Source organism: Empidonax traillii, unplaced genomic scaffold (assembly GCF_003031625.1).
Source record: "Empidonax traillii isolate 1590-97213 ecotype Southwest subspecies unplaced genomic scaffold, ASM303162v1 scaffold518:size600044, whole genome shotgun sequence".
In the NCBI taxonomy this organism is placed as follows: Eukaryota; Metazoa; Chordata; class Aves; order Passeriformes; family Tyrannidae; genus Empidonax; species Empidonax traillii.
In genome coordinates, this window is record NW_020955711.1 from 73,170 (window position 1) to 85,447 (window position 12,278).

At 49.6% G+C, this 12,278-nt stretch overlaps 1 protein-coding gene across 6 annotated transcripts in view; it reads right to left on the minus strand.

The window, feature by feature from the left end:
- MYH10 (myosin heavy chain 10) overlaps positions 1-12,278 on the minus strand; it is a 104,021-nt gene that overhangs the window by 2,505 nt on the left and 89,238 nt on the right. For all 6 annotated transcript variants that reach the window (XM_027896866.1, XM_027896870.1, XM_027896865.1 and 3 more), the window contains 13 exons: positions 11,764-11,970; positions 10,666-10,770; positions 9,467-9,619; positions 8,895-9,143; positions 8,150-8,362; positions 6,895-7,107; positions 5,513-5,674; positions 4,727-4,855; positions 3,687-3,775; positions 3,006-3,129; positions 2,711-2,919; positions 1,566-1,674; positions 1,145-1,317 (listed from right to left, as the gene is read on the minus strand). In XM_027896866.1, coding sequence (XP_027752667.1) covers positions 1,145-1,317; positions 1,566-1,674; positions 2,711-2,919; positions 3,006-3,129; positions 3,687-3,775; positions 4,727-4,855; positions 5,513-5,674; positions 6,895-7,107; positions 8,150-8,362; positions 8,895-9,143; positions 9,467-9,619; positions 10,666-10,770; positions 11,764-11,970 — 2,135 coding nt within the window. The remainder of the gene's footprint in view (positions 1-1,144; positions 1,318-1,565; positions 1,675-2,710; positions 2,920-3,005; positions 3,130-3,686; positions 3,776-4,726; positions 4,856-5,512; positions 5,675-6,894; positions 7,108-8,149; positions 8,363-8,894; positions 9,144-9,466; positions 9,620-10,665; positions 10,771-11,763; positions 11,971-12,278) is intronic.

The window sequence follows — 12,278 nt, forward strand, 5'->3', positions numbered from 1 at the left end:
GTCCCTGAGAGCATTGTCCAAAGCCTCCTGCAGCTCTGGCAGCCTTGGGGCTGTGCCCACTGCCCTGGGGAGCCTGTTCAGTGCCCAACCAGCCTGTGGGGGAAGAACCTTTTGCTGAGATCCACCCTGAGCCTGCCCTGACACAGCTCCAGCCATTCCCTGGGGGCTGTCCCTGCTCCCCCCAGAGCAGAGCTCAGTCCTGCCCCTCCTCTGCCCCTGCCCAGGCACTTGGAACTGCAGGGAGGTCTCCCCTCAGTCTCCTCTGCTCCAGCTGAACACACCAAGTGCCCTCAGTGTCCTCACACACCTTCAAATCAAGGCTCTTTCCTATCCCAGGTTGCTCCAAGTCCCGTCCAACCCGACCTTGGACACTTCCACGGATCCAGGGGCAGCCACAGCTGCTCTGGGCAACCTGTGCCAGGGCCTGCCCACCCTCACAGGGAACAATTCCTTCCCAATATCCCATCTAACCCTGCCCTCTGGCAGTTTAAATCCATTTTCCCTTATCTTGTCCCTCCCAGGCCCTTGTCCAAAGTCCCTTTCCAGCTCTCTTGCAGCCCCTTCAGGTACTGAAATGTCACAGTAAGGTCACCCTGGCAGCCCTCCCTGCTCAACCCCACAGGAATGTGGCAGCTCAGCACCAGGTCACCCAAAGGGAAAATTTCCACAGGGAGTCTCAAACCTCTCCTCTTCCCCAGGGGCCAGCACAGTGTGCTCCACCACCTCTGTCATTCCTGCCTGGTTTATGCCATCACCTTAATTTTTCAAGTCCCAAATAATTTAAAATGCTGTGTCTGCAGTAGCACCAAGCACAGAACAAGCAACGAAGGGAGTGGGTTCTCTAAGAAACTCCAGCAGCTGCTTAGTGAAGCTCAGCTCGGCACCTTGAGCCAGGCCCAGCAGCTCAGCCCCTCTGTGCCTCCTGACATGGCCTGTGGCCTGCAGCTGCCTCAGCCCTGTTGCCTCCCCCTGTCCCTGACACACACCCCGATCCCACAGACCGGCTCTCACAGGAACTGCTGCGACACTCCTACCAGGACAAACAGGGTCGGTACCAGCCACTGGAGAAGCACAACTGAGCCACTGTCACGAGGATGAGTCTGTGGGCTCCCAAGGGCTGGGATGACTCCCTGCTGGCACTCACCTTAGCCTGTTTTTGAGGGTGCTGACCTCCCTGCTCAGCCCCTCGTTGGCCTCCGTGGCATCGTCCAGCTCCCGCTGCAGTTTGCGCCGGGACGCGTTGGCCCGAGTGGCCTCTTCCTCCGCCTCCTCCAGCTGCCTCTTGAGCTGCTTCATCCTGGCGTTGGCCTTTTCCATCTGAAACACCAAGCCAAGGGCTTGGGATCCCAGCAGAAAGCTGCCCCCCATGGCCCCTCACCACTGGCCTTGCTGCAGGCTCAGCCTGGACCCCCGGGAACACCGTGGAGCTCCCGGGCCTGGCTCAGTCACCACAGCAGATCCCCTCAGGTATTTTCATTACACTTCCTCACAAGCCCTTCCTACCCAAAGGAGGTTTTACTGGCCTGTTCAGAGGAACAGCCCCCAAAGCTGAGCCCCCTACCCACCTGCTCCTTGTACTGGTCGGCGTGGCGACGCTCGTCCTCCACCTGCATGAACACCTCCTTCAGCTTCTTCTCCGTGCGCCGCACCAGTTTGTTGGCAGCTGCTCTCTCCCTGGAATAACCAAGAGCCATCAGTACCTGAAGGCTGGGAACACAAGATCTGTCCTTCCTGAAGGCTCTTGCTGTGTAACTGGTACCAGAGTCCTCTGAACGTGCCCGGCACTAGCAGTGGGACAGAGTCAGTGCTGGTGTGCCAGGGACTGGCTGGGATTGTACAATGTTAAGGAGTTAGAATGGACTTTTAAGATCATTTAAACCCAAGACCCCCTGCCATGGGCAGGGGCACCTTCCCCTAGACCAGGTTCCTCAAGGCCTTATTGAATTTGGCTTTGAACACATCCAGGGATGGGGCAGCCATAGCTTCTCTGGGCAACCTGTGCCAGGGCCTCCCTACCCTCACAGTAAAACATTTCTTCTTAATATCTCTCCTAAATTTCCCCTTTCAATTTGTAGCCATTACTCCTGCAGCTCTCAGAGCACAAAGCCTTAGCCCTGGGGTGATGTGAGCATGGAAAGAGAGCTCAGTGTGCCTTCACAAGGAGATTGGACAGCGCAACTTTAAAGTTACTGCTAACCACTAACATGGTTCTGCTGCAGAGCCCAGAGCATAGACACAACACAGGTGGTGGTAGGACAGCTCCCACCTGCAGATTTGGGGAGGAGCCAGCTAAGAAAAATTAATTTTGAGAATGAGGATTGTAAGGATAGATAATTCCCTGTAGAAAGATTTCTGGAGAGCAGAGGATTCATCTCAACTCAAACTGGCCCACCTAAGCTGTTCCTCTAACCTAGAGACCAGGGGTCTCAAGGGGACATTTCATCTCATCTCAAGTAATTTCTGCAGCACCCTGTGGCTCCTGGGACATCACAAAACATGTCCCAGAGTTCATTCAGCTGTTAGGAAGCAAATTAATTCTGAAACTTTCAAGCCCAGTTACTTTACAGCTGCCTTGTTAAGGTGTGTCCCCCAAGCAGCAGTTTCCAGACAATAAACCTGTGCTCTGAGTTCACATCTCAGTTCTACAGAAAGCTCAGACATGGAAGTCTCAGGCATTCAATGACCCAGGTAACCAGATTTTATCCCTTACTTGGCTTCCTGCTCGAGCTGCTCTTCGAGCTGTGCAATCTTGGCTTCTAGGGTGGAAATCGTTGCCTTGAATTTGGATTTCACAGAGCCCTCCAGTTCCTGCAGCTTGGCCTTCAGCTCCTTGTTCTGCCTCTCCAGCTGCTGCCGGGCGTTCTCGCTCTTCTGGGCCGCGCTGCGCTCCCCGGCCAGCTCCGAGTTGAGCGTGTCCACCTCGGAGGGGAACACAGGGTCACTCCGTGCCACCCAGAGCCCCCACCGAGCTGCTCCCCGACCCCACAGTGCCACCCCAGGCTCACCTGCAGCGTGGTCTTTCGGAAGCGCTCATTGAGCAGCTCCATGTTGCTCTGCTCCTCCTCCAGCTCCTCCTCCAGCTGAGCAATCCGAGCTTCCAGCCGGCGCTTCTCGTCCAGCAGCGCCGACCTGGAGAGGGGAGTGGGGTCAGGATGTGTCCAGAGCCAACAGAGCTACTGGGCAGTTTATTTAGAATCGTGGAATCTCCTCAGTTGTGAGGACCCAACAAGGATCATCCAGTCCAACTCCTGGCCCTGCACAGACACCCCAACAATCCCACCCTGTCCCTGAGAGTGCTGTCCAAAGCCTCCTGCAGCTCTGGCAGCCTTGGGGCTGTGCCCACTGCCCTGGGGAGCCTGTTCAGTGCCCAACCAGCCTGTGGGGGAAGAACCTTTTGCTGAGATCCACCCTGAGCCTGCCCTGACACAGCTCCAGCCATTCCCTGGGGGCTGTCCCTGCTCCCCCCAGAGCAGAGCTCAGTCCTGCCCCTCCCCAGGAATCTGGAGGCCGCTCTGAGGGTTCCCCTCACTTCTGATACTTCAGACACAAATCGCCAGGAGAAGCAATCGTGTCAGTAACTCTCTTCATCCCAACAAGGAGTTTTTATCTTGCAGCCTGGCAGTGCAGCATTTGTGAGCCCTCAGAGCAGGGCTGCTGTTCCTGCAGCTCTGCAGTTGCTGACTCACTTTCCTGACGCGCTGTTCGCAATCTCATCCGCCAGCTCGTCCCGCTCCTGCTCCGCGTGACGACGGGCTCGCTCAGAGGCAGCAAACTCCTGGGAAGGGTTAGGAAAACATCCATTACAGCCTCAGGAATCTCAAAACTTCTGCAAACCATTCAGCCTTCTAATAACTTCCAGGAGATGCTGTGAAGTGGGATATCCCTGAGGGATTTTAATGGATAAGCAGAAGCAACAGCTGCGGAAGTCAGGACACACCAGCTTGACATTCCAAGCCCCTCACTGCCATCTGACTGCAGTGGAGTTACTTCTCCCCACCTCTGAAATGCTCCCCATACAAAGCAAAGGAAAAAAAAAATCTGTGGAGATCAGATTCAAGCCCTCAGCAGCAGGAAAAGCCATCCTGGCAACGCTCTAACAGACACATTCAGTGTAAAGGGGGCACTAAATTAACAAATGGTTTAGGATCTTACAGAACACGTGGCAAGAATACAAGGAAAGAGTAAAAACCGAAAAGATTCAGCACAACAGTATAAACAGCAGTGAACTTCATATTATAAATCTGCATCAAGTGGCAGAAACACCCAAGCATTTGCTAAGAAGGACAATTAAATGCCTGACTGATTGTCTGAAGGCCACAAAGCCCACCTGGAGAAGCTCCAGCGAGTGGTGGGTTGTCTCAAACAGACCCCAGTGTAAGTGCAGTGAGTCTGGGCAGCTATTCCAAGCTTTGACCTGTGGCTAATTCAGACAAAAGAGAGGCACAAGGCAACCCTGCTGATGCCTGACCTTGGGGCAGACCAGGGAGAGAAATGGGAGATCCGAGAGATCTGGAGCTCTGCAGAAATTGCCAACAGGGAGGGCAAACATGGCTGTGAGAGAAAGGGCTTAAGACCTGAGAGGGCAGGGGTATAAACCTCCACATACTCAAATGGTCCACTGAGATACTCCTGGCCCATTTCTCTGTCCAACTCACTAGATTGGGTTTTACTTTTTTTTACTCTCTGATCTAGCAAGAAAAACAAATCTCTAGGATTTCAAGCTCACCTCTTGGAGTTGGAGTATTTCTGCTTCAAGACCTTTGAGCTTCTTTTCACTCTCTTTGGACTGGGCAAAGATCTCATCCCTGGATGCACGGGCCTCTTCCAGCTCCCTCTGGTAGTCCTTCATCTGAGCCTGCAGGTGGAAAGCAGGGTAAGGAAAAGCCATGCTGCACTAGGACAATCACAACATCTGGCAGTAGCTCTGAAGCATTTCAGCCTTCAAGATAGAAGGTCTTCCTCTCAAAGTGGCTTCATTCCACTTGAATGCATTTCCAGTTCTTCTGTTCACAGGAAAACTTCATTTTCTCATCTTTCTCATCTTCTCATCCATTCCTCAATTCCTTGCCAAAAATATCACATTCTTAAGACTTCACCTCATTTCACAGAATCAGAGTGGAATCTTAGAATGACCTGGGCTGGAAGGGACCTCAAAGCCCATCCAGTCCCACCCCCTGCCATGGGCAGGGACACCTTCCACCAGCCCAGGTTGCTCCAAGCCCCGTCCAACCTGGCCTTGGACACTCCCAGGGATGTAAAAAGTGTTTCTGCCTGTGGCCAGAGGGGTTTGGAACAAGATGAGCTCTAAGGTCCCTCCCAACCCAAACCATTCAATGAGTTATAAAGGGATGAGAGGAGTTTTGAGCAGGGGATATCTGTGTCCAGACACCCTCTGACACATCAGTGGAGTCCGATTCTCCTTTTGCCTTCAAGCTCCAGATGCACTGAATGAAAAGCAACACCCGGGCCGCGTCCCAGGAGAGGAAACAGCTCCATTATCCATCGTGCCCACCTGGAGCTTCCTCAGCTGTTTGATGGCTTCATCCCGAGCCTTGTTTGCAGCCTCTATCTGCCCTTCCAGGTCCTTCAGATCCATCTCCATTTTCTTCTTGGCAGCCACCGCCAGCGCCCGCTGCTTGCGCTCGTCCTCCAGCTCCGCCTCCAGCTCCCGCACCTGCAACAAGGCAGGGAACAGGTTAGGTCCTGCAGCAGCAAACAACCCCAAACCAGGGGCTGGTGACTCCAAAGGGCCTCCACAGAGCAGGGTTAACACCTGGGGGAAAGGCTGTGGAAGGCACTGCAGATGGCTAGACCAAATCCCCAGACTGGAAGCAGAGATGTCTGAAGGGGCCAAATGGAAAACCAAAGGTAACACTCGGTATTCTGAAGTGTTTCCATTCCAGCCCCTTGCCCAGCACACCCACTCACCATCAGGGATGGCTCCAGGGAAGATGCCACTAATTCTGGTGGAAAATAAAATGTAAAATCACCTCATTTTCTCAAGAAAACAATAAAACCATTCCCTTTGAAAACAATAAAACCATTCCCTTTGAACAGCTGTGCTGCTGGCATTTATACACCAACAACTTTTCCAAAACAAAAGTGAGTGTAGGCAGCAAGAGAACACAGACTGAGCCAAATCTATACAAAAATAAACCAGGTTACCAACATGAAAGAATATATTTTGTTTTGAAGGCAATCTCCCTCCTTGTGCAGGGTCAGGAGCTCTTGTCCATTGCAGGATAAAAGCAACTGTGAATTGCAGTGAAAATGCTTCAAAAGCTCTCCAGGCAATGTTTATGCCCCTTTATTGGTGATTCTCAGTAACTGTATGTTTTTGGTTTATTGTGATAGATCTTGAAATATTGTGTGTTTTATTCCTCAACACTTAATGTCAATTTAGAACTATCTTCTCTTCCAAGCACGACATTCTAAAGTAATTTCTTGAGTCTCTTCTGGCCTGCTCTGTGTTTTTAGAATTCTCAAGTCCTTCAAACCTGGAAGCTCTGCCACAGTTTTCATTTAGGAGACTGTTCACTTAACTACAGTTTTTGAGTCTATCTCAGCATCCATGGATTCGTTCCTGGACATCAGAGGACTGGCTGAAATTGCAAATAACATACCCTTGTCCTTGAAATACAACCAGACAGCAACAGCCAAACCTCTGCCTGCCTGGGGAGGGGTTTTGGAGGTCACCAGCGGCAGCCTGACAAACAGTGGCCAACCCTCAGCAAGAACTATTCTACGGTTTGTTAAGATCAGGGCTTGGGATTCCTTAAAAGATGGAATCTTTAAGCAAAGAGTTTTATTTTTATGGTAGCACAGAAGGCACAGAGCTGTGGCAAAAGACCCTCACCCCCATCTGCCCACGAAGCACAAGTAAAACAGACGTACTTGTTTCACCAGCATCCTCTTTTTCTCTTCATTCTGTTCATCTCTGGCTTGCAGATCTCTGTCAAACTGGGCTTTCATAGCTTGCATGTTCACCTCCAAACGCAGCTTGGCATCTTCTGTGGCCTGCAGTTCATCTTCCAGTTCCTCAAGCTGAGTCCTCATCTCTTCCACCTGTTGCTCCAAGGTTCTCTTTGACTTCTCCAGCTCATGGACCTAAGCCACAAACACTGGTCAGACCCTCTCCTTCAGGTACCTCAAATCAGCAGTTTCTAACAGCAGAACAAGTCACTGTATGAACTCAGTGCAGTGTATTTTGCGATGTTCTAGGCTGGGCAATGGATCAGAACAGGCAGAGCAGCATCTCTAAGTCTGTATCAGAGAACCCAAGAAACATCTGTGCAGGTGAACTGTGCAGTGTCACAGAAAGAGTAGTGAATAAAAGTAAGCCAGGCAAGCCCTTAAATCCAGTGCAGGTGCCACCAGCCACTGTGGGCAGTGGCCAGGCTTGCTGTGCAGAACTGATGAGGCTGGTGGAGCAGGAGCCTCACCTGAGCCACTTGCACCTGAGCTCAGCTCGCACCATCAAGCAAGGCTTAACCACTGAACGTGTCTGGGGTGAAGCAGAGGCCTCACTCACACCCAGTGCTGTCTCAGCGCAGACTCACTCCCCTTACCAGGCCTGTTAGAAGTGTAAATCTGGTTCCTGGAGGAGACAGTGCTGTGGGGCTGTAACAGGGGGAGGGGAGCAAAGGCCCTCAGCGAAGGTCAGGCCACCTTTGCTGCCCCAGCAGGAGGAGGGAGGACGCTGAAGGGTCAGCTCTGTCCTGCCTTTGATTCAACCATGGCCTGGAACTCAGCTTGACCAAAGGCAACAGAAATCCTCATTATCCCTCACTAACTTATGAAAAAATACACCCACCAATATGAAAATGATGAAGGGGCTGCCCCTCCATCTGTGACAGCAGCAACATGTAACCGGTTATGTTTGGCCCCAGTCCCACCTCCATTTCTGCAAAAGTGTAAAACTCACATTTGGAATCCTTCATGCAGAGGGTGAGAACAGAACTCTGGAAGAGGCCTGATGCTAATAAGGATCGCCCCCTTACTCTGAGCACTAATTCCTCAGCATTTTGGGTCACAAGCCACCTTGGGAATGACTATCCTTGTGCCACACACACTTCCCCGGCCAGGGAGGTTTCCCGTGTTGTTCCCAGCATGAGGTTTATAACAAAACAGGGGGTGCAAACATACTCACATTTTTGCCCACATCATCTTTAGAGCTCATTAAATCTTCCATATCTGCACGCAGCTGCTTGTTCTGTCTTTCAAACTCTTCCTTGGCTTCCAGGGCTTCCTCCAAGGCCCGAGCCAGAGACAGTGCTTTGGTTTCCTTCTCCCTCGCTTCTGCCTCAGCACGATCCCTTTCCTCTGCATATCTGGCAGAAATGTTCTTTTCTTCTGCCAGCATCTGAACAGAAGAAACAAGTAATCCATCTCTTAAGCTCTGTAATCAGGTCCTTCCTGCCTCAGGTGTTTTATTCAATGAGCGGTTAATGCTCTAAGTTTAACTGGCCTCCAGAAGCTGTCTAGTCTCTCAGTCTTGATCTAAGTGCCAGTAAGAAAACAGCCACAGCTACTCTGGGATGAGAGGAGGAGAGCAAGCTAGTAAAAAGTTTCATATTATTTCCATCTTTCAGTCTTCAGATCCTTTCTAAGTCTATCTTAAGGGATTATAATAATACTCGTAAGGTTTTGTTCCAATATAATTTCCTTTTTGTACAGGAAGAGCTTATTACTTGACCTAACAAGTCTCAAAGATGGTGTTTAGCTCACTGAAACTGGAAGTGATAAGTTCCTCTTAACAAAGGCCAACTGCTCAGCGAAGATTTATCAATAACCACAGCAGTCAGACCCTTCTTTGTACAAGGCTCAGTGACAATAAAAAACAAGATGCCAATTAAAAATCATGGAAAGCAGCAAGATGGCAGGAACTGGAGTACCTGATCGAACTTCTTCTGCTTTTTCTCCAGGTTAGAGACAATCTGGCGCTGATGATCCAGATCCACCATCAAGTCATCCAGCTCCTGCTGCAAGCGGTTCTTTGTCTTCTCCAGTTTGTCATAAGCCAGTGCCTTCTCCTCCAGGCGCTGGCTTAAGGACTCCATGTCCTTCAGCAGCTTCTTCTTGGTTTCCTCCAAGCCTTCGATGGTTCCCAAGTCATCGTCCACCTTTTTCTTGGCATCGGCCAACTGAAATTTAACACAAGAGAGGAACGTCCCTCAGTGCATCACAAGAGGGAGAGAAAGGCACGGGGTCCAAAGTGCAAAACCAGGAACAGATGTCATTGGAAGCTGAAGGAACACAGAAATTGGGAGAAGGGCAAAGTCCTGCCCGCTGTAGGTCATCCTAACTCGTTACTGCAATGGAGAAAGACCACAGGGTAATTTATTCCCCAATGTGATCTGGCACACGTGTGAGTTGCATGATGTGCTTCCTGAAGGTGTGGGACACCAACTCATCTCACCTGGGGTGTGCAGGCCTTACACAAGTCCTGCCACTCACAGCAGCTCACCTGTGACTGCAAGGCCAGCATCTGTTTCTCCAAGTTCTTTCTGGCCTCCTCTTCCTCTTCCTGCTGCTCTTGCAGGTTGTTCTTCTCCTCTTCCAGCTGCCTTATCCTGCTGCTGAGGTTGAGTTTCTGGCGGGTTTCCTCCTGAAGCAGCTCCTGGAACACAGGCACAGTCAGAGTTCAGCCTGTTCACAGTGTGGTAACTGTGGCAGGAGCTGGCACCTGAAACCTCCAGGACTGTAGATGGAAAGTTTCAGGTTTGATTGTTTTTCTCCCAGATTTTGGTAAAAGGAGAAGCTTACGAAGATATCTGTAATCTGGGTTTTCAAAAAGACACTGATCATTCATTTGGGGCTCACTGAAACCTTTATAAAGCACATTTCTGACCAGGGAATCCATGCCAGGGGCTGTGCTACCAATTAATTTTTCTGTCTTTAAAGGGACAAGCACAGAAAGTACCTTCAGACAAGCATACAGACCACCCTGTTTTAAAATACCTGGGAAGAATATGTAGCAGCAAACCCTGCAATGGCAGCATGCTTTCAAGTTTTTCTGTATTGTTTAAATATAAAGGTCAGTTTACAGGCAGTAGAAACTTCTGCCATAGCAAAAATTAATGGAAGGTGTAACCACACCCCATTCCCTGTTCCCCATCCTGCTCCTTGTAAACCTCTCCAATTGTGATTAACAGTATTCAGGAGTTTTGTAGTTAAGTGGCCACTTTTATAGAGGGAAAACAGAGTATACAGAAGTGATAAATACCAGCAAAAAGCTGATTTTTTTTTAAATTCAGAACCAAAACCTGACAGTTTGAACTTAAATAGTAAGAACTTCTAAACCCTGTATAAGATCCAGGGTATTGTTCCTCAGGTCTTCCATATGCCCCAAGAATATTACTGACATTAATATTCTACTTGGAAAGGGTTTTTTATTTGTTTCTTGTCTCCCACACAGACTTAGATATAAAAGAGAATTTGAAAGGCTACCAGTTATCAGGGAGTGAAGTCTAGATAATGAAAAACTGGTTCCACATGTAGCTGAGCCATCATTATACATCACATTTCACTGGACTGGACAAGAAATGCAGCTTCTACCCCAGGGACTTTCCAAACCGTGAATGAAAATGTATTTTCTGTTGGCAGGCAGCATCTCCCTGAGGGACAAAGCTCCAGTGCCAAGTTCCAGCTCTGCTGAACACACACCTGCGTATCCTGAAGCTGAGATTCCAAACTGGCAGCATCCTTGGCAAACTTGATGCCTTTCTTCTCTGCTTCCTCCAGGAGACTGGAGACATTATCCAGCTCATTCTGCAAAGCAAGCAGTGTAAAGGTAACAAGTGAGCACTGCCTCAAAGCCCACTGGGAGCTGGAACTGCAGAACACAAAACCTCAGCAAATTCCAGGTAGGGCAAGACAACAATAGATCCCAAAACAGAGAGAGAACCAGCTAAAAATACTGAAGTCTGGCTAGAAACTTCAAGTTGAATGTCAGTCCTGAACTGAAGTGGTACAACAAAACAAGACTTATCTTATTAGGTTCAGCTACTTAGCACAGCACATTCTGATACCTGCATTCATACTTCAAGGCTATTTTTAATTCTAGGTCCATATATTTTATGAACTCATTAATCCAGGGATTACCAGGGTGGCAGCTGGGTTTAAAACGTCACTGCAAGAGAAAAGGTTACTGCCAGGTGCCAAGTCTTAGTATTTTAGGCTATGCTGCTCTTATATACAGTGAGAGACAGCCTGAAACCTTCCTCCAAAGAGAACTGGGCCATTCTCCTTTTGAAGTACTTTAGCTGGATTTACTTAAAGTACACATTGCTGGGTTTAAATGTCAGCCATGGCTCAACTTTGCCTGTTTTCTCCATTCCCAGGAAGCAAGGCCTGTACTTGCAATCCCTACCAGCCAAGCACCCATCTTTGAAGCACAAAAGCAAACTTGTGGCCACCATCAATCAGTACATTTTTGGTTATACCTATGGAAAAGCTCAGCCCAATCTACTCAATTCCACAAGCAAAAAACTTGCAGGCCAGCTGTCAGCAGCTGGGCTTCCTCCAGGACTTGCTCTCTGGGGTGGAAGCCATTTAAAAGCCACTTTAGCTCTCACACAGCCCAGCAAGTTCAGGATTAACACCACAGTTTGTCCAGCTCTCTCCACCTGAGGAACATCACCACTTTGAGGCACCTCTAGTCCATGACTGAGGTGACCTACCATGTCCCCTGCAGGCCATTTCTGCACATGGCTACAGCTTTTAGCTTCCTGCCTGTTTTGCAGCAGTTTAGGACTTCCTTACCTGCAGCTTGTTGGCTTTCTCCGCCAGCTCCACCCTGAGCCTCTCCCCTTCTGTGACCTTTGCAGTCAGCTCTTGGACCTGAGCATCGAGTTTCTTCCTTTTGTGTTCAGACTCTGCCTTCACCTGCTGCAGCACCTTCACTTCACAGGCCAGCTCCTTGTTGTCGGACTCGAGGCCTTGCTTGTTTTTTTCGAGGTTTGCTTTGAACTGGGAAAGACAAAAGAGATTCAAATCCTCTGCTGCAGGTGATTATTTCCTGTTACAAACAGTTCTGCAAATCAGGTTTACAAGTTCAGAGATAAAAATTAGGTGCTCAGCAAGTTGTGAGCAGAGGGAGTGCTTAAAATGCTGCTGTGGAACATTCTGTGTGTGTGTCAGCCCAGGATGAGTTAATGCAGGTTATTCTGCTCTCACACATCACAGGTACCAGTGAGGACCAGGAGATACAAGATGGGATTTCAGTGCTGTAAAATGACTGTTTTAGCAGCACTGTAAGTGGGAAGGAATGTGCCTAT